This window comes from Astyanax mexicanus, chromosome 10, assembly GCF_023375975.1.
Source record: "Astyanax mexicanus isolate ESR-SI-001 chromosome 10, AstMex3_surface, whole genome shotgun sequence".
NCBI lineage: Eukaryota > Metazoa > Chordata > Actinopteri > Characiformes > Acestrorhamphidae > Astyanax > Astyanax mexicanus.
This window is the reverse complement of record NC_064417.1, coordinates 48346175-48366788: the sequence shown is the minus strand read 5'-3', so window position 1 is coordinate 48366788 and position 20614 is coordinate 48346175. Positions and strand designations below refer to the sequence as shown.

Here is a 20614-nt window from a genome sequence, read left to right as displayed (position 1 = left end):
AATACTTTCTATTTTCTTTTTGTTTTGCTGTTTATTCTGATGCTTTAAGGGTACTTTTTTGTCTCATCATTTTTGCCGTTTATGTGAATGCCTTAAATATTCTGCCCTTTATGTTTTATCTCTTCAGATCCCACTGTTCTGACTGCCTAGAAAATATTTCTTTTATTTACTTACTTTCTTTTTATTTACATAATCTAATGCATAATCACAGTATCTCACAATGCAGGGATGCACAAGTTCTGGGTCGATGCTGTTACCTGAAATTACAAATGTACATTTATAGCTTACAGAGAGACTAGAAACAAATGTAGCATTTATATTTTGTATAGCATTTAGCTTTAAACCAACTATATACAAACAATAAAATAAAAGGCTGATATAGATACAATTCTGATATCATTGTGCGTTATCCTTAATCACAATGGATTGACTCATAACCCTTATATCGTGATATCTACTGTGTTGCACTAGTTTCTGAGACATAATTGACACAAGACTTTATTCTGTCACCTCTTCACAACCATTTCCACACAAATGAGCCATTTAAATCGTGTAGATAGTTACCTACACAGCGTGCTATAGTAATTTTTGTATATAATATATTAAGATTTTTTTTTTTTTAGATTTATTACCAAATTATAAATTTGATTAATTATTGTTACCGTTTTAAATTGAGCGTTTTTTTTTTTTTTTTTAGAGCATTTTTTTCCGTTAGAAATGCTTTAGGAGAAAATGTGTTTTTTGCTTTGGTACCAAAAATATTGGATCTGTTAAAGCAGAAATTTCTTTATTACGGTTAAGTAATCTTAGCCTTGTACGCCCACGATAATCCTCCTCACTCAGTCTAAACCACACAGGACCTTCTTACTGTTCTTCCCTTTTCTCCTGGGCTTCTGTTCTTCTGCTGTTGTTTTGCTCTTATTCTCTCTCTCTCTCCCTCTCTCTGTATCTCTCGCTCTCTCTGTGTATATGTCATTTGGTTGCTAAGCTAGCGACTGCAGCTAGACCTCAGTGCTGCAGAGGTGTATGGTACATGTTTAATCAGGAGGCTCCTGTACAGTCATGTGTCATGCTTCAGTTCTGCTGTAGAAACGAATCTGTCCTGTTCTATGAATGAGGAATGATTACGTTCAGAGACATTTGTTGGAGGTCTTCATCCCATTAAACTGAATAGTGCATGTTCTGCTTAATTAATATGCATAATTAATTACCTGGCAGGAGATATTAGATGTAGATACATGATTAATATCCATCTGTTCCTGAGGTCATTAATCAGTCTGCTGTAGTTTGCTGGGTTTTCGTGTTCTGAGTCTGACGTGGACATTATTTCCTGTCTGTTCTTCATTTGTGGAGACTGGAAAAGTGTGTGTATGTGTGCGTATATGTGTGTGTGTTGAGATATTGACAGGCTGTTCTGTCTGTGTGTTTTTGCAGAGTATAGCCGTTTCGAGTCCAAGATCCACGACTTGCGGGAGCAGATGATGAACAGCAGCATGAGCTCTGGGTCGGGCTCCCTGCGCACCAGTGAAAAGCGCTCCCTTTACGTCAGGTAACCTCAAACTTCTCCTCCTGCATACAGTAATGAGGAATACTGGCTACAAAACGCCAGCTTACAGTACCAGTCAAAAGTTCGCACACACGTTCTCATTCAATGTTTTCTTTATTTCTTTATTTAATGTATTTTCTACACTGTAGATTAATATTAAAGACATGGAAACGATTAAGGGACACATATGGAATTACATAGTTAACAGTAAAATAGTGTTCTAGTCCTCCACATTAATCCCCTGATCTAAACCTGATGAACTGAGATGGTGATTTGAGGTGATTTAATTGGGATGAGCTGGAGCTTCACAGCATGAAGGAAAAACGGCAACTATTGTTCAGCACCTCCAGGAACTCCTTCCTTCAAGATGCTGAGAAAACTATTCCAGTTGACTCTCCCTCATAAAGACACTGAGATAAAAATATCAAGAGTGTGCAAATCTGTCCTTAAAGAGAAATGTAATACTTAGAAAAACCTGGTTATTTCAAAATGTTTGGTTTACAGAATAATGTGTTATGTATAGCTTTAATATAGTCTTCAATATTACATTTATAATGTAAAACATCATAAAAAGAAAGAAAACACATTGAATGAGAAAAGGTGTGTCCGTACTTTTGACTGGTACTGTATGTTTATTACATACTGTTGAATTTAGCTCAGAATTTAGATCTGGGATCTGGAAATAAGCCACTCCTGAGTTGGTTGCGTTACTGTTAAACATTATGACAAATCTATGTTAATTCTTCACTGTCTGTCAACACATTTCCAAACAAGTGTTTGAGACAATATATTTTCCTGAAAATTGTGATGAATGATATTACTCTCATTTTTAGATCCTTAATTGCAACCGACAATGATTTCCTCTTTTAACCCTTTATGGCATAGATTGTATTATTTATTTATTTTTTAGTAGAAACATAATAACCACCACTGCTTAGCCTCATTCCCAACAACCTGTATGTCACTATTTATTGCGCGACTGACCTAAAATATTTGTAAAGTCACTCTGCTGAAATACAGATTTATACAGGAGTATAACTAGCACAAGCAGTTAGCTGCTAATGCTAATGCTGCTGCACCCAGCCTTAGTGGGAATCTGGAAATCTATGCTTACTGTATATAAACGGAATCGCTTTACTCACCCAAATAAACAGTTTTCAGGCGAGAAATTTGTGTAGATTAACATACAGCACTTGTTTGACAGAAAGTGTTATTTTTTTTAATTACAGTTTGTTTACTTAGCTTTACTTTACTCAGTTCCCCTAGACCGCCACGCAGCGGCAAGACCTGCTTAATTAGAAGGAAAACATTGCGACACCCTTGTTCCTTACTAGTGTTGCATAAAGTGCCTTATGTATGAAAATAGACCAGGAAACAGACGTTCATTGATGGTGCGTCTTACAGTATGAAAAACACAGAAGGGATGATAAACTGTATAATAAAACTGTTTTCACTACTGTTAATGTGCGATGCAGCCCTGTTGGATTCTGAACTCCGGTGAGGCGGTTCTTTGGGTCCGTTCCAGTTGTAATTCTGGCATCGAGTAGTTCAAATAAAACACAGCTTTAACCTTTGTACTCTAACCTCGCCTGATACTGTGTTTGAGTGTCTGGTGCAGTTTCACCTTACACCTCATGCAATCAAGGCAATTACTGTCTTTCCGTTTGGTGTGAATCTTTTCTCAAGGTCACGTTACACACATGACTGTAGTGCGCTCAAAGGTAACAGATTACAGCAAGCATTGTCCAGATTATTTTCCCATGCTGTTTACTTTGTGTTACGAAACGCAGATGCAACAGTAGAGTCCAACCACAGTGATGATAAATGTAGCAGAGTTTCAGAGTGTTTGTTAGGGTGCCATATAACTTATATCCTACTGTGTTTAAGGTAGAGGCCCTGCGTCAGTGGTTGAATGTGCGATATTTAAGAGTTCAGTAGTTATAAAGAAACATTTAGTAGACTCACTGTGTTCTTGTGAGGCTCTTAGGTTAGTTCTTAGACTAATATTTATCTAATAACCTCTCAAGCACCAGATACGTTTGTTTTGATGGAACTTTAAAATGGAGTTTCCCTCCCCAAAATGATAAGAGCAGTGTTATAATTCAGTGTCTTCAACCAAAGACACAGCTCCTCTTCTTTAGCGAGCAGTGGATATAAATTATATGCTGTCCAACCACACTCCAATCTTTTTATTTTGTGTTCCAAAGCTAGTTAGCTATGCCCTAAATAGCTCTAAATAGCCTGTTGGTATGTTGGATTACAATAGGTAGCTACTTTATGATCACTGTCCAAAGCTTTCACTTAAATTTTAAACAACCAGAAACAGTTTATCAATCAATCAATTAACCTTTACTTTCAATCGGGAATACCTTGAGTTTAACCCTCATTTTCAGTGCAGCCAAAAATAAGGAACTTCAAAAACAAAACAATAAAAATGAAATGGTAAAAGCATTAAACAAAATTAAGATCCAACAAAGATTTTTTTTTAGAATATTAAAATATTAACACACAAAAAGTAATAGAAGATTAAAACAATAATTAGCTAAAAATAACACAGTTGTAATAAAGAAAGCTAACTGATGCACAAAAAAAGGTTCAGTACTAATAAATTAGATTAATAGTAAGATTTGTGTAAAAAAAAAAAAAGAAATCTTGTCGGCATTGTGTTTTCTGCGTTTTTTTTCTCTGTAGATAGTTTAGATTTGGTATTTGCTTTTCAGTACCACTTAAAGATATCTGATGCATGTAAAAAGATTTTTACCCAAACAACAGATTTCTCACAATTTCTGCTGTAAAACTGTGATGGCAAATCCGAGATTCACGTAGTCACCTAGTTTTACTGCACATTAGCACAAGTATCGCTTTTAATTTATCCATTAGCTTTTTATTATCGCAGCGTGCACAGTTAACCCGTGCAGAGGATGTGATCTTGTGGTTATTACTCAGGCTGTGATGTGGTTAATGTAGGCGGTTCTTTGCTGTTGGAGACTCGTTGAGATGCCTCAATGTTAACACTGCAATAGTAATTTGGTTATTAGCATTCTGGCTGGTATTGCAGTAGGGCTGCAGCTATCGATTATTTTAGTAATCGAGTACTCTACTGAAAAATCTATTCGATTAATCGAGTAATCGGATAAAAACATAAAATAAGAGATTTCATACAAAATAAGAAATTTTACTTAAGAATGAATGACCCATTGGTTTAATTTTTTAATTCACAACATACATTTCCACATTGCAAACACAAATAGAAACAAATAAAATATGAAATAAACATAAATACCATGAGTAATAACTTAATAATTAATAATTTAATAAATTAAGTTACATTATTTAAACTTGGGATTTCTTGTAAGTATTAAATATAGGGCATTTATCAATAATAAAGGCATAAACATTGGCTTTATGTTGTGCATCTTAGCTTCCTAGCTTGCCAGTGTTGGAAAAACTTCACTGCATTTAAGTCAGTGGATTCTCCTTCTTGTATGTTTTCAGAAATACCTGTGGAATAATGTTTTATTTTATTTATTTATTTACGTTTTACACTACTCAGATCTAATTAATTGACATAACTAGGACTAAATGGCAAAATACAGTAAGTTCATGGCCGTGCATTCCGGCACAGAAAATCAATAGATCAATTACTCGAGTAATCGTTTCACCCCTATATTGCAGTATCTAGGGTATGATTTTTCTGTATATATTTTTTCAGATTTCATTCTATCTTTTCAGTACTATTGACAGAAAACTGAAGCATGTGTTTCTTGGTTGTTCCACATCTCAGACTTTTCTACCCAAACAACAGAATTAAAGTATTTCACCTCCACAATCCATCTGTCTTCTGTTATAGTCCAGATCTAATTCAGATCAGAGCAGACAGGTCCTGATTCGAGCTGAATTGGGTTTGATTTTGTGATCGAGTGTTTCTGTACCTTCAAACCCGAGCACAGATTGAATCACGCAGAAGAAGCCTACTCAAAACTTGTCTAAACATTTGCTGCCAGTATTCAGTAATGTGTTTATTTATTTCAATCCCACTGTCTTTTCAATTTAGCAGCTTTTTATGCTGCGGTAGCCAACTTGATTACATTAATGACAGCAAACACTGAGTGTGGAGTTCAGCGCTCGCCCACTTATTTGTGCAGCCAGCTTTAGCAAGTGGATTGTTGTCCATTAGCGGAGTTTACTGGGAGAGCAAGTACCAGAAGCACCACTGAGAATCCTATATGAAACATTTTACATGAAGAATAAGAGTGTGTGTACACAATCTACTGTAAATTACACTTAAACTAGCAGTTTGTTTTGATTTTAAAGAGGCTGTAAAGTGAACTGTGGCATTTTATTATTAATGATATTTTAGGCCTACTATAATACATTTTAATTATAGTTTTAGTTTGTTTTTGGCTGTATTGTCCATGCACTGATATGCAAATTTGCCTTGAAGGCATAAAAAAAGTCATGAAAAAAATAATGGAAATTTATTGCTTAAAAAGTGTATGAACCCTGTCCCATGTGTACCAGGAATACATCATTTGAAGGCATTACCACCCACAGTGGAGTTACATAATTTAGTGAGGTGGTGTTTAGTTTGGGATAAAGGCCTTAATTTCGTTGATGTACTTTAATGCATTTCTGTAAATTATGATGTCATTTTTGTTGAATCACCCCAAACGTATGGTTCATTCTTTATTCAGATTCACTGAGGTCTGTAGTCATCGTTTCCTTTTTCCTGATCAGCAGTTTTGAACAGTCTGTGGCAGACCACCAGAGACATTAAAGATAATAATGGACCTGAAGTGTCTTGTGATCTGTCCAAATACTGTATAGATACTTTACATACTTTGTTCTGTTGTGTTAAAGGAGGGTCCTCTCTGAACTATTTGTGTTTTAGTCATCAGAATAAGGAGAAATGGGAGGTTCTGGTGATTGAGTGTCAGAAAAATGCTGAGAAATGACTATTTCTAAGAACTGTTCCGATGCTTCAGACTCCTCTATGAAGGCGTAAGGCTCTTCTGAGGGTGTTTCTAAAATGACAGTCGTTTGTGTGATTAATCTGAGAGCTATGTTTGCAATGCTGTCCTCTGACTGACAGGGTTAAAGCAGAGAACATGACAGACATGTAAATCAAGAGTCAAGAGGCTTTTATTGTCATTACATCTGAGTACAGGTACACAGTGTGATGAAATGACGTTCCTCCGGAACCATGGTGCAACATAGAACCACAAGCAATAGACAACATAAAGTGCAGGAGTGACGACAGTGCAACATAAAATTATAAAATTATAACACTAAATAACAATAAATACAATAAATACAAAAGACGAGACAATTTAAAGACAGGACAGTGCTGTACCGATACGGTATAATAAAGTGTATAGTGGGGATAAGGTGCAGAGATGTGTGACATACTGTAACATATAGAACATATATAATCACAGCAGTTACTGAGGTAGAGTTTATAGTTTTTAAGAGTGCAGCAAATAAAGTCATGTCAGCCTCTGTGTGCTGACTGGGTGTGTGTGTGGGTGAAGTTCAGTTCTTTGTGAGTGTAAAGGGGGGGCGGGTGTACAGTTTAGTTTTGTGTAAAGGGGGGGGGGGTGTACAGTTTAGTTTTGTGCGAGTGTGTTGGGTGAGTGGTGGGTGGGGTGGGGGTTCAGTTCTGTCTCTGTGCGTTGAGAAGTCTGACTGCCTGGTGGATGAAGTTGTTGCAGAGTCTAGTAGTGGAGGCTCGGATGCTCCTGTATCTTCTGCCGGACGGCATCAGACCGAAGAGTCCGTGTGAGGGATGGGTGGGGTCGTCCACAATGCTGGTGGCTTTGCGGATGCAGCGTGTGGTGTAGATCTCAGTGATGGAGGGAAGAGAGACTCCGATGATTTTCTCAGCTGTCCGCACTATCCGCTGTAGGGTCTTGCGGTCTGAGGTGTTGCAATTCCCAAACCAGACGGTAATGCAGGTCTGTAGATCATGGTGAGGATGGGGGGTGGGAGATGTGCTTTCCTCAGTCTCCGCAGGAAGTAGAGGCGCTGCTGGGCTTTCTTGGTTATGGAGCTGGTGTTGAGGGACCAGGTGAGGTTCTCTGCAATGTGAACACCGAGGAACTTGGTGTTATCCACAATTTCCACAGCAGAGCCGTTGATGTTCAGCGGGTGGTGGACACCTGGAGCTCTCCTGAAGTCAACAACCATCTCCTTGGTTTTATCCACGTTAAGAGATAGGTTGTTGGTTGTCACTCAATAGCAAGTTTTTCCACATTCTTTAGTTTTAGGATTTGGCCTGCTTATACGGGTAACCATTTAAAAGATAGTAAGGATGCATGTTTACGTTCTGTTTCGATTTAACTGCTTTTTTGCTCATAAAAACTCTGATGATTTACTGAATGTGTTTACTTTATTAGACAGCAAGTACCAGTAGAGTTAACAACCTTGTAAATGAAAACTTAGAACTGAGGACGCTGCCAGCGCTGTATTTAGCACACAACTGGACACCATATGAAAGTCTACTGATAACGAGCAACATGAGCACCCAAAAGAGATGCAGTCATTTGACAAAGGTGTATTTTAGGGATTTTAATTTATATAGCAGACTGGTCTGCCTTAACATCCGCACCTGAACCTTCTGTGGTTCTCAATTTACAGTAACTAAAACAAAACATTAGAGCTTAGATCTGGCCCAAAACATCCTGTCTGGGCATATGTTCTGTCTGCGCCCCACCCAGGCCATCCTATAAATAGTTATCATAATCCCGAGCCCGATTTAAACCCAACATTTTTTTTTAGTAAGTAGAGCATTAAAACGTTACAACTGAGCTTTATATCTACAATACTGAGCTGTATGAATGAGCGAAATCTGTTCAGAGTGTTAATGAACAGCGCAGCACAGAAGAAGCATAGGCCTATTATTTAAGAAAAAAAAATGTTATTAAAAATGGAACTCCAAATGACTAAAACGCCAACAATGCAAACAATGTTCCACAGGCCTAAACATGGACAAAGTAGACAACAAGAATGATGTGTGTAGCCTATTGGTAGCAGACCCAACAAGGCCTGAGGAAAGTGGTGCTGTACCTGTATCTACTGGAGTATTATTTTTACTTCACTACTGTACTTAAGTACTAAAATACTGTATCTGTATCTACTGGAGTATTATTTTTACTTCACTACTGTACTCAAGTACTAAAATACTGTATCTGTATCTACTGGAGTATTATTATTACTTCACTACTGTACTTAAGTACTAAAATACTGTATCTGTATCTACTGGAGTATTATTTTTTACTTCACTACTGTACTCAAGTACTAAAATACTGTATCTGTATCTACTGGAGTATTATTATTACTTCACTACTGTACTTAAGTACTAAAATACTGTATCTGTATCTACTGGAGTATTATTTTTTACTTCACTACTGTACTTAAGTACTAAAATACTGTATCTGTATTTACTGGAGTATTATTTTTTACTTCACTACTGTACTTAAGTACTAAAATGCTGTATCTACTTCAATTTCTACTCTACTGTGTAGAAATTGTGTATGTAAAAAAAAAAAGAAAAAAAGTTGAGTTGCCAATTGACAGAACTGTGTTCTCAGTGACAGTAGTGTCCGTAAGTTTGTCGCCTGTAGGGTCATTGTAAAACCTGTAGAGCCGGTCCTGCTGTTTCTTACTTGTCTGACAGGGTGAACATGGAGCTCAGGCACTGGGTTACAATGACTGTCTGTCTTACTGTGGTCTGACTATAATCTCTCACCTGGAAACAATTGTCTATTTCTCACAAAGAAACTGGAGTCCAGTGTGTTGTTTTTCCACCCCAAATACTCACTAGTAATCTCCTTCCTTGTTTCTGTGCAATTTTTAGTATTGTTCTTTATTGTTAAACGTATCGATTTCCTTTATTTGTACAGAGCTCTGTTTGACTATGACCGGACCAGGGACAGCTGCCTGCCCAGCCAAGGCCTGAGCTTCTCTTATGGGGACATCCTGCATGTCATCAACGCCTCTGATGACGAGTGGTGGCAGGCACGGCTGGTCACACCCCACGGAGAGAGTGAGCAGATCGGGGTCATTCCCAGCAAGAAAAGGTACTGAAACATCAACCACTTAAAGACCAGGTTCATACAGAACTTATACAGAGATTGGAGGTCCATTAAATCTGTATTAGATTAGGAAAGCTTGGCCTGTTGCTTTCTAAGTATGGAGTTAATTTTATACAAGCTTATTTAATCTGTTCTTGTTTATTAGTCATCTCGGACATTCACTGACCCTGTGGAATTTGTAAAACTGTGTACACAACACACAAGCAGTACAAACAGTAAACACAAAACCCGGAAGGCTTTCCAGAAGGCTGTACAAAACATCAGGAACCATGGCAGCAGATGTTCTTTTAAGTTTTAAAATAATACTAACAGTGTGTCGTATCATGTTTCACAATTATATTACTAGAATTTTTTTTTTTAACAAAAAAATCCACATCGTAATAACAGCAATATTCTGTCTTGTATTTTTTAATGTTAACACTTTATCAGCATGAACTATTTTTTTGTTACATTGCATTCTTTATTTTTATTATTATTAATTTATTCTAAGTAATTGATCACAAACTAAATAAAAGATTCAAGTTTTTTGTTTCCACTAAATGTCTAACATTTACATTATCTTGTTGCATTAGTATACAGTACCAGTCAGAAGTTTGGGCACCCCTTAAATTAATACTAAAAGTCATCCAAACTATGAAGAAAAACATGGAATTATTTAGTCAACAAAAAAGTGTTCAACAAACCAGAATATGTTCTATATTTTAGATTCTTCAAAGTAGCTCCTCTTGCTTAGATGACATATTTGCACATCTTGGCTGGATTCTCTCAGTCTCTCAGTTTTATGAGGTAGAGTCAGGCTTTCAGTTAACAGCTGTGCTAAACTCATCATTACATTACATTACATTTCATTTCATTTGGCAGACGCTTTTGTCCAAAGCGACTTACAATAATGAAGTACAAAAGTAATAGGAATTTAGATAACCCATTTTTAGATAGGGCTTAAAGGAGGTCGAAGGGAAATAAAGGGATAGAGAAGTGAAGGAGGGGAAGAAGGAAATGGGGTTAGAAGTAGTTAATGTGTTAGAGGTGTTAGGAGAGTAAGTGCTCTTTGAAGAGCTCTGTCTTCAGGAGTCTCTTAAAGATAGCAAGAGATTCTCCTGATCTGGTAGTGGAAGGTAGTTTGTTCCACCATTGGGGAACTCTGTATGAGAACAGTCTGGATTGCTTTGTGTGAGTGTTTGGCAAAGCGAGGCGACGTTCATTGGAGGAGCGCAGCGGCCGGGAGGTAGCGTAAGCCTTCAGGAGTGAGTGCAGGTAGGAAGGAGCCTGTTCTGTCATCACCTTGTAGGCGATTGTAAGAGTTTTGAATTTGATGCGAGCATCAACTGGTAGCCAATGGAGCTCAATGAGCAGCGGGGTGACATGTGCCCGTTTTGGTTGGCTGAAGACCAGACGTGCTGCTGCATTCTGGATCATTTGGAGTGGTTTTACTACGCAGGCCGGGAGGCCAGTTAGTACAGCATTGCAGTAGTCGAGGCGTGAGATTACCACAGCTTGCACCAGGAGTTGGGTGGCCTGTTGCGTCAGAAACGGTCTAATTTTCCTGATGTTATAAAGCGCGAAGCGGCAGGATCGAGCAACCGAGGCCACATGGTGCGTGAAGGAGAGCTGGTCATCAACCATGACACCCAGGTTCCTAGCAACCTTTGTCGGTGAGAGAGAGAGAGAGTCGATGCTTATAGAGAAGTTGTGTTGAAAAGAGTTAATTACTTGAATTTCTTGTCTCTTAATGTGTTTTAGAGCATCAGATGTAAAGTTGTAAAGAGGTAGAGTTAGTATACAATGAATAGCCCTATTTAAGTAGTGTTCCAATACACATTATGACATAAACTTTAACTAATTGAAGAAAAGTAGTTTAAAAAAAAATTAAGAACTTTAAAAGTTTCCTCAAGTGCAGTCGCAAAGAACACTAAAAATGTTAGGATGAAAACGGCTCTCATCAGAAAAAGAAGACCACGATTTACCTCTGTTGCACAGGATGCACAGGAGTTTACTACATGATTCCTTTTATAAAACGTATTTAGTATTAGTCTTTTTGCCAAGAATATAATTTTTGCAAAAAATACTCTAAAAATATTATATTATTATTTTAGGAACACATCACCCAATCCTAGTCAATATACTGTTGAAATAATTAAACCTCATGCAATTTCTTTCTTATTGTTTAAAATATTTATGTATTAACAGTGTAGGTATAAAGGCTGTGTTTGTGTGACTGCTATAACCGAGTAGCTGAGGAGCTCCATGATTATTTGAAGAGGCTTTGAAATGAACACCGTGGAATTTTTGTGCTCTACAGGGTGGAAAAGAAGGAGCGAGCCCGGTTAAAAACGGTCAAGTTCCACGCTAGGACAGGCATGATCGAGTCCAACAGGGTGAGTGTGGTTGAAAAGCATCTCCCCCCCCGCCTCCCCAGCCTCATCCCTCCTGCCAGCCAGTGTGGGCCACGTGGTTGCTGACCCACTTCCCCCTGAGTGTGGGAATAGGAGCCTTCTCATTCTTGTCAGAGAATAGGAGGTTCCTATTACAGAGACCTCTCATTTCTCACTGGGGTTACGGAGACCTGAGGTCCGTAACACACAAAGCTGCTCATTCATTGATGTAGAGATACAGTCGTGCTATCGTACCTCAGTGACGGTGAGAGGTCTAAACTTGTTGTTTTTGTTGTTTATCACTCATCATGGCTGGTGTTGTCTTTTTTTGCTGTGTATGCTCGCTCTGAGAGTAATCATTCTCAGATTAAAGAGGCTTTCACACCTACCGCGTTTGGTCTGGACCTTCAGAGTTTCAGGGATGATGTAAAAGGAGCTGCAAACCACAGTTCCGACCAAAGAGATCTCGATCAGTAGTATGTAGTGTTGAAACCGTGTTTCTCATTAAACAACTGAAGAAGAGTTAAGAACTAGTGTTATGCCATAATCTGACACCTTTGGTGATTCCTTTATGTACTGTAACTAGGGCTGGGTATCATTTTAAAGTTTTCTATACTGATTCTATACATACAATTTAGTACCGATAACCGAACAACACTTTTTTCGACCAAAAACCAAAAAATACAAAAGAAATTAATATTACATAATATTTATTTAACAGTCGACATGAGTAATCTCATTTTCATACTGTCACCATGAGAGACCACATCTTTCTGGATCTTGTTGGAACAGTGAGCATGTTTGTGGCACTTTATTAAGAACAAAAATCATTGTTTGTACAAATGTGTTCTATAGATATTGCTTTATGCATTTTAGTATTTTTCCCAGTTTTTTTTATTTATTTTTTTATGTTATTTTATTTTGTTTTTAAGAACTTTCGGTACACAGTAGAACTGAGACATTTTGGTCAGTGCCTTGTTGGTATTAAATTTTGATACCCAGTCTTAAGTGTAACTGTAGATTACCACTATTTATACACACAAATGTAAGAAATCAGTGAGGGAACTGTTAGAGATATACTTGCTGTTTGGCCATGTGTAAATGAAGGGCTGTATTGAAGTACAAACACTTTGTTACCTTTTTTAAGTAGAAATAGGAGACTCTATTGATGTAATGCGCTCACAAAACTGCAAAATGAACCAGACCAAATGAATACGATGGCAACAAAATGGTAACAAAAGCATTAAGCTTGGTTCAGACTTTAAGGTGTGAAAATGCTCTTAAGTAGCCATGATGTTGCACTTTTTTTTTTTTGCATTGGACTTGTACTGTAATTTGCTTTACCTGTTTGAATTCATGGTCCCTGCTCCATTTTTATTAATTTATTTTTTTGCATGCTGGTGTATTTTGTGTACGTGTGTTTGTGTGTGTGATTTCCACCACATTGAAATCCATTCTGTTCTGTTTTGTTTGTTTCATCCTTCATTTCCACTCCCTTCATCTGGTGGTCTGCGAGCAGCCAGTCAAAGTAAAGCGCAAAAAAAGCTTCAACCTCTCACGCAAGTTCCCCTTTTACAAGAGCAAGGAGAATATTGTGCAGGAGTTGGTGGAGTCTGAACGTGAGTATTTAAGTGTGGGAGTTGGGGGTAAGGGCTCTAATGCTGTCCTTCACGCTTCATCCTCCTCTCACTGTCACTCACTCCAGGGACGCCGTGCGGTTGGCTTGTGATACCTCTTGTCCTCCCTTTTAGGTCCTCCTGTAGAGACAGCAGAGGCAGTCAGAGTGCTGTCTGCCCTCTGTGAGCTCGGAGGAGGACCTCAGGTGTCTGATGCTCACTGGCGTAGAGGCGCACTAACACTCGAAAGCTGTGCTTAAATTAATCCCATTAGTTTGCGTATAAAATATGTGCCCTTTATTATTCCACTCAAGTGCGTAAAGCAATAACCAATAAAATGTTTATTCTTCTGCAACTGTAAAGGCCTGTCACAATAATTCATTTTATTTGTAAGATTATTTTTTTGCTAACCAGACTTCATTGAGATAAACTATATTATTGTCATTTTAAGATCCTTTTATGCTACTGGCGATACTAATGATAAGATAAAATACAATATAAAAGATAAGGAGGATAATGCACTGTCTCCCTTTTTAATGACAGTGAAAATGTTTAAATATCCCAATTAAAGTGACAGTCTGTAAATTTAGGAGACTTTTGGTATCAAACCTCAACCTCTCTAGTGAGAATTATGTGGAGCATATGGTAAAGTACTTTTAATTCAGAGTTAATGAAATTGTTTGGTAAATTTGTGTGCTTTTTGAGTAATGTTTTTTAAATTCAGTTCATTCATGAAATATGTCAACATGTAAAGAGCAATTACATCTCTACAAGATCTACCAGATTACTTTGTTTTAGAATGAATATTTTAGCCTGATTTTAATTGCTTTAAAAACACCTTCCTGAGTTCTTAATAATGGGCTCTTCATACATATGAATTGACTGAATGATTAAAGTGACATCCATATATCGGACGATAAATTGCTAATATAATTATTGTGACAGGCCTAGCACCTAGCACTGTGTTAGTGTGCTTTCACACCTGCCTTGTTTGGTTCAGACAGTTTTTTAGCTTTGGCCTGAACCAAAGTAGTCTGTGTGAAAAGGGGGCGGCAAACCACAGCTTTGGTCCGACCAAAAAAAACTGTTCTCGCTCTGGATCTACTGAAAATGGTCCGGTTCGTCTGCGATCTAAAAACACTCTACTAAAGCCTGTCGTCATCAGCTGTGTGGGCAAAGTTCTTTAGTCCGCTTACTAAACAAAACTTCAGTATGAAACCAAAACTAACTGGACCACAATTTAACAAACACACAAACCTTGGTGAGGACTCTGATCTGAAATTTCAGGTGCGAAGACTCCTCTAAAGCACAGAAATAATAACAGACCTACGTTTGTTTTTCAAGCACAGTGGGTTTGTGTTAGTCTCCCTCCACGCCCAGCGAGCCCTACACCTCTCCTCTCAGCCTCTCACTAACATCTTTCTTCTTCCTGTCTGCTCTCTTCTTCTCTTATTTGTTTCTGCTCTCGCCTGTCGGGACACTCAGGACTTCCCAGGGTTAAGCGATGACTTTTATGGATCAAAGAGTTTGAGTAAGTGTGTGGTTATACTTGTCCAGCAGCTGCCCTTTGAGCTCAGAAATGGTTAACCGATTGGCAGAAACTGTGCCGCACACAACTGTCCCCTTCCCTCCGTCCTTCTGTATGAGAGAAGTCTGTGTGTGGGTGATAGGAACAGGATTGTATCAGTATAAGAGACCTAGAGCAGGGGTGGAAAATTCCGGTCCTGGAGGGCTGTATTATGCACTATTTTGTATATCGGTGCTTTTTCCTGCTCAGGTACACCTGGTTCAGGTGTGTCAGAACAAGGAAATTAATTAGCATTAAACTGCAGTAGACATGGCCTGACTTAGAGGATGCATCATCAGTGCGTTTATATAGTGAATTAAGCTTGTGTTGTTAAAATTCACAACACTGCTAACAGGCAAATGATCAGAAGTTAAGTTTCATGCATCATAGGGCTGCACAATATATTGTTTCAGCATCGCCACTGCAATGTGTGCATGCACAACAGTCATGTTACAGGGTGTGCAGTGTCACATAAAGCTAGTTTAATCAAACTTATCAGGTTGATAAAAAAAAATGTGCAGTTTTATTTCCCTTGAGGTGGTTTATATCTTACAATTTGACCCTTAGATGGACAGAGTTCATTATTTACATCATTGCATGTTTGATCATAAGCTTCGAGTGAAATTTCTTTTTTTATTGCAATATATAATGGTAAGCAGCAAAATATCAGTTTTTTGTTTTCAATATTGTGCAGCCATAATTGCATTGGAATAGTAAATGATCACTGGACTCCATGATTGTAGAATTTCTATCTGTGTCTAGCTCTCTGCTTCATTTAAATTTAACCGTATTTATACACTGCTGGCCACCACAGATACTGCCGTGCACGATCGTTACCACCCACTGTGCTGTCCACGGTGGGTGGTAATGCTTTCTAATTCGTATTACCAGGACCCACTATCAGACCCTGCTCAACACCCATGTAATTCATATAACCTTGCCATTAGCTCACTGGTATTTTTTATTTTATTAGTTACTTAGTGAGATTGGAAACTGAAATTGCAACCAAGGCTTGGCAGTGTGACCAAAAATAAAATCAGCTATTTGTATTGTTTTGCTTAACGTAAAAGAAAATCAAGTACAAAGTAGGTGTGGAATATCACAATACTGCAATCCTGCGATACTCAATACCTCACAAGATGATTCTCTACAATACTGAAAATGATAAAATACTGCTAAATATGTAAATACAAGTAATTATGGATTTACTGGTGTCAGTTTCACAGAATTTAACAACCAATATTGTACACTGCAGGTTTACCTAATTTGTTTGATTACAGTGCCCCCTGTGGACTAATAAAGCAGCAACTTTAAGTTAAATTGGGGGGCAAGTCTTAGGGAGTTTACAGCGCCTGTGTTTCAATAAAAATATCCATATTTGATGCCACATATTTATAATAAATACAAATGACAACGATACGATGTATTGTAATATCGATATTTTGTCCCACCTCTAGTACAAAGTTAATTAGGGCCTACATGTCTAAAACAGCAGATGAAACCACACTAGATCTGTGTTGTCCATGAATAGGTCTTGTCTGAGTTACCAAAGACTATTCTCTGTGTTGTGGCCACCATGTGTTAATTATTGTCCGTGAAAGATAAAGGATAGATGGCTTAAATACTGTCGTCATCCTGTGAAGTGAAACATTGATCAGATAAACCAGAAACCAGATAATCAGAATCTTTGTTTACTAAACCAAGCAGGAAAATTTCCCTTAAATCAAATCCCATGTATCTGCTCCGTCATTGGGATTGAATTTCGGTTAAACCAGTGATTCACACCACCAGTATCACCGGTAGTATCTAAGGGATGCAGTGTGTGGTTTCCATTTGTGTACAGGAATCAAATGGCACTGAGTGTTTACTTTGGCATGAGTGACAGTATCAGTATCTGGTACAGCCATCACAGACAAGGCCATCGGAAGCCCTGACCAGGGACTGGAGGTCACTTGGGACTTAGTAGGAGGAAATAGTTAATTTCCTATTATTTCCTATTCCTATTACGCTTTTCTATAAAGGAAGGGGTGTGTGCGCGTGCATGTCTGTGTGTGTGACTACCTTTTCTCTATTCTTTTTATTTCTTATTTTAAACTATTTTAAATTACATTTACAAATGTTAACTTGATTATTTAAAACATTTAATTTCTTCCTGCAGAGTGCTTGACGTCCAACACCAGTGACAGTGAGAGCAGCTCCAGTACGTGATTTTACTGTTTTTTCTTGAATTGATTGGTTCATATTGATTACATATAATTCTCATTTTAGTTTAGCTAAAATAACAGCAAAGGCTTTTATTACATGGATTGTCTATTCCTTTTAATGTGGGCCTGTTTACACCCAGTCACTTTATGTCTTTAAGAATCAGGATTATATCTAGATAAGGCCAAACAACTTAAAACTACAAGTGTAAACACAACCGAGTTACATTTAAAACGGTGACAAATCCGATCACTTTGATTATTTCAGGAGGTCTGAGAGGCATTTGAGCCACGTTATAGCAGTTGTCTGACAGCCGAAACTCCTCCCAGCACACTCCAAACACATTTCACTCTGTCTGACTCCCAAGTTTTAATAAACGTAACCACAGTCTTCTCAGGATACAATCCAGATCCTAGTCACATTAAGTGACCAGGTGTAAACTGTTTTTTGTTGTTGTTGTTGTTCCAACTCAGATAGGCGAAAATCTACTTTCTTATGATATTTCCTTTTTAAAATAAACAAAGGTCTACAATTTTAGATTAGTAGTGACACTAATGTTTCACTTAATTTCAGTACATTAACAGTACAATATATAATGTCAGAAGCCACGTAAGCAAGGACATTTGAGATTACTCGGGTTGAAATACATGAAGGAAAGTGTGCATGAGATTTTAGTTGTGCAGTGTGCTTGTTGTGTTTGTTTTAGCAATATTTACTAGCATTAGCTTCTCTAATGAAATTGGAATATATGGACATTTTACTGAATAGAAAAATATGTTGGGAACACTTTACAATATGGGTCACAAATAACAGTACTTAGTAAATGTTTGTCAATTAGCAATTAGTTGAGGCTACTTATTTAACGTGTTATTAAACATGTTATCATGAAAAATGTGTGTACGAATGTTGTAAATAATAATAACATATAGGCACTAGTTAAAAAAACATTATTACCGTATTTTTCGGACTATAAGGCGCACCGTATTATAAGACGCACTATCAAAGAACGCCTATTTTCTGCTATTTTTCCATACATAGGGCGCATCGCATTATAAGGCGCGTTAAGTGACACTAGAAAGGGTGCCTATATCAAAGTGAACAGGGGTGGCGCCATGTTTCCCTTCCCCCACCGGGGGTGGTCGCTTGCCGGTGGAGCGTCTCAGTATACAAATCTAACGTTAGCTCTTTCAAAGTCAAACGAGTGCTGGATATTAATCTACACAGATTCCTCTCCTGAAAACTGTTTATTTGGGTGAGTAACGTGCTTCAGTTTATTTACAGTAAGCTTAGATTTCCAGATGTCCACTAAGGCTTGCTGCACCAGCGTTAGCATAGCTATCCGCTAGCACGCTAGCTAGTCACCTAAACTAGTAAAGTTAACCCAAACTTAAACGACAGCGTTACACTGAGTAATCCTGCGTGTTCTGGTAAGACAGTGAGATATTAGCTAGCGATTCGTCCCCCGTAGCTTGTTTTAACACGGTAAACAAGCAGATTACAGGCTGATAAAACTCACCTCTGAGAGAGTTAGCGCTTAGCATCTAGCTAATGCTAGCCAGGCAAAGCAGCACAGACTTACAGGCCGATAACTCACCTCTGAACGGTGAACGCTTAGCGATTAGCATCTAACTCTAATAATACTGCTCCAGCAGTATTAAAAGTGCTAAATTTAGAAAATACTGATCTCTGAACAGTGAAAAAGCTAGCTAGCTAAGCGGTTAGCATCTAGCTAATGCTATTGCTGCTCTGCACGGAGTGCGTGTTTACTGCTCCTTACACCTGACGGGTAAAATTTAGATAATACTGATCTCTGAACAGTGAATAAGCTAGCTAATGCTATTTGCTGCTCCAGCCTCGGAGCTGCACGGCTCTGGACTCTGTATAGCACTGAAACTCTCTATAACGCTGCACGGAGTGTGTGTTTACTGCTCCTTACAACCTGACGAGTAAAATCCATACAAAAGGCGCACCGTATTATAAGACGCACTGTCAATTTTTGTGAAAATTAAAAGTTTTTAAGTGCGCCTTATAGTCCGAAAAATACGGTAATAATGTTTTAACTAGTGGCAATTAATAATTAGAGACATTCTGTTGTTAGTACTGTTGCTTAATGTACCCTTATTGTAAAGTGTTAATATTTTTGTACACAAAGAATCATTTAATAAGTTTGATAAGCTTTTTACTATTGTTTTTTTGTGTTACAGAAGGACAAGAAGATACAATCTTATCATATGAGCCAGTGATCCGACAGGAAAGTAAGTGTTCAATTGAAAGCATAACCACTGCTGGGTCCCAACCTTCACTTTAGAAAAACATCTACATATTTCAGAAGTTTTGATCAATTTTCTCTATTCCTTTCCTTCTCTCAGTCCACTACACAAGGCCTGTTATCATCTTGGGCCCAATGAAGGACAGGGTAAACGATGACTTGATTTCAGAGTTTCCTCACAAGTTTGGATCTTGTGTTCCACGTAAGTATACCTGATGTGTCCAGTGGTAAATATGTTTAATTAGAAGCATAAGTGCCATTTTTTGGGTTTTTAGACTTGGTCTGAAACTAACTAGTAACCCACAAACCCCATTTTCCAGATACAACTCGTCCACGAAGAGAAAATGAAATGGATGGGCAGGATTACCACTTTGTGGCCTCGAGAGAACAGATGGAAAAAGATATTCAGGACAACAAGTTTATTGAAGCAGGCCAGTTCAACGAGAATCTATACGGGACCAGCATTCTTTCTGTCCGAGCGGTGGCTGAGCGGGTGCGTACGAGTGTCTCCACACACTTTTTTTAATGCATGTTACTCAATGGCTTTAGGTAAGCAAACAAACTGTTTATTTGGTAAATGTGTAGAAAAGTATGCCCTCTTCTTTTGTGCTGCAGGGTAAACACTGCATCTTGGATGTGTCTGGGAACGCCATAAAGCGGCTCCAACAAGCACAACTTTACCCGATATCCATTTTCATCAAGCCAAAATCCATTGAAGCCCTAATGTAAGTACACTACAAACCCCAGCTTAGGGAATTGTTTAATAGCCTCATTGTCAGCAATTGTCTTGCTTTAAATCTTTTTTACCTCAGGGTACCAGATTAAAATAATTTTAGTTGCATCAGGTAATATATATTGTATTTTCATTTGAGATACGTGGCATTAAACACCAAATGTGTTTTCATTTTAATATATATATTTCTATAAGCTTGTTACAGATTTTAGTGTA

At 37.9% G+C, this 20614-nt stretch overlaps 1 protein-coding gene across 10 annotated transcripts in view; it reads left to right on the top strand.

Moving 5' to 3' along the window:
• dlg3 (discs, large homolog 3 (Drosophila)) overlaps positions 1-20614 on the top strand; it is a 171051-nt gene that overhangs the window by 148006 nt on the left and 2431 nt on the right. For 8 of the 10 annotated variants that reach the window (XM_049484440.1, XM_049484442.1, XM_049484439.1 and 5 more), the window contains 9 exons: positions 1435-1549; positions 9448-9624; positions 11939-12014; positions 13531-13630; positions 17353-17394; positions 19601-19651; positions 19766-19867; positions 19986-20158; positions 20281-20390. In XM_049484440.1, the coding sequence (XP_049340397.1) occupies positions 1435-1549; positions 9448-9624; positions 11939-12014; positions 13531-13630; positions 17353-17394; positions 19601-19651; positions 19766-19867; positions 19986-20158; positions 20281-20390 (946 nt within the window). Of the gene's footprint in view, positions 1-1434; positions 1550-9447; positions 9625-11938; positions 12015-13530; positions 13631-15112; positions 15159-17352; positions 17395-19600; positions 19652-19765; positions 19868-19985; positions 20159-20280; positions 20391-20614 lie in introns of all 10 variants that reach the window. The other 2 variants (XM_049484441.1, XM_007254410.4) reach the window with 1 other exon arrangement.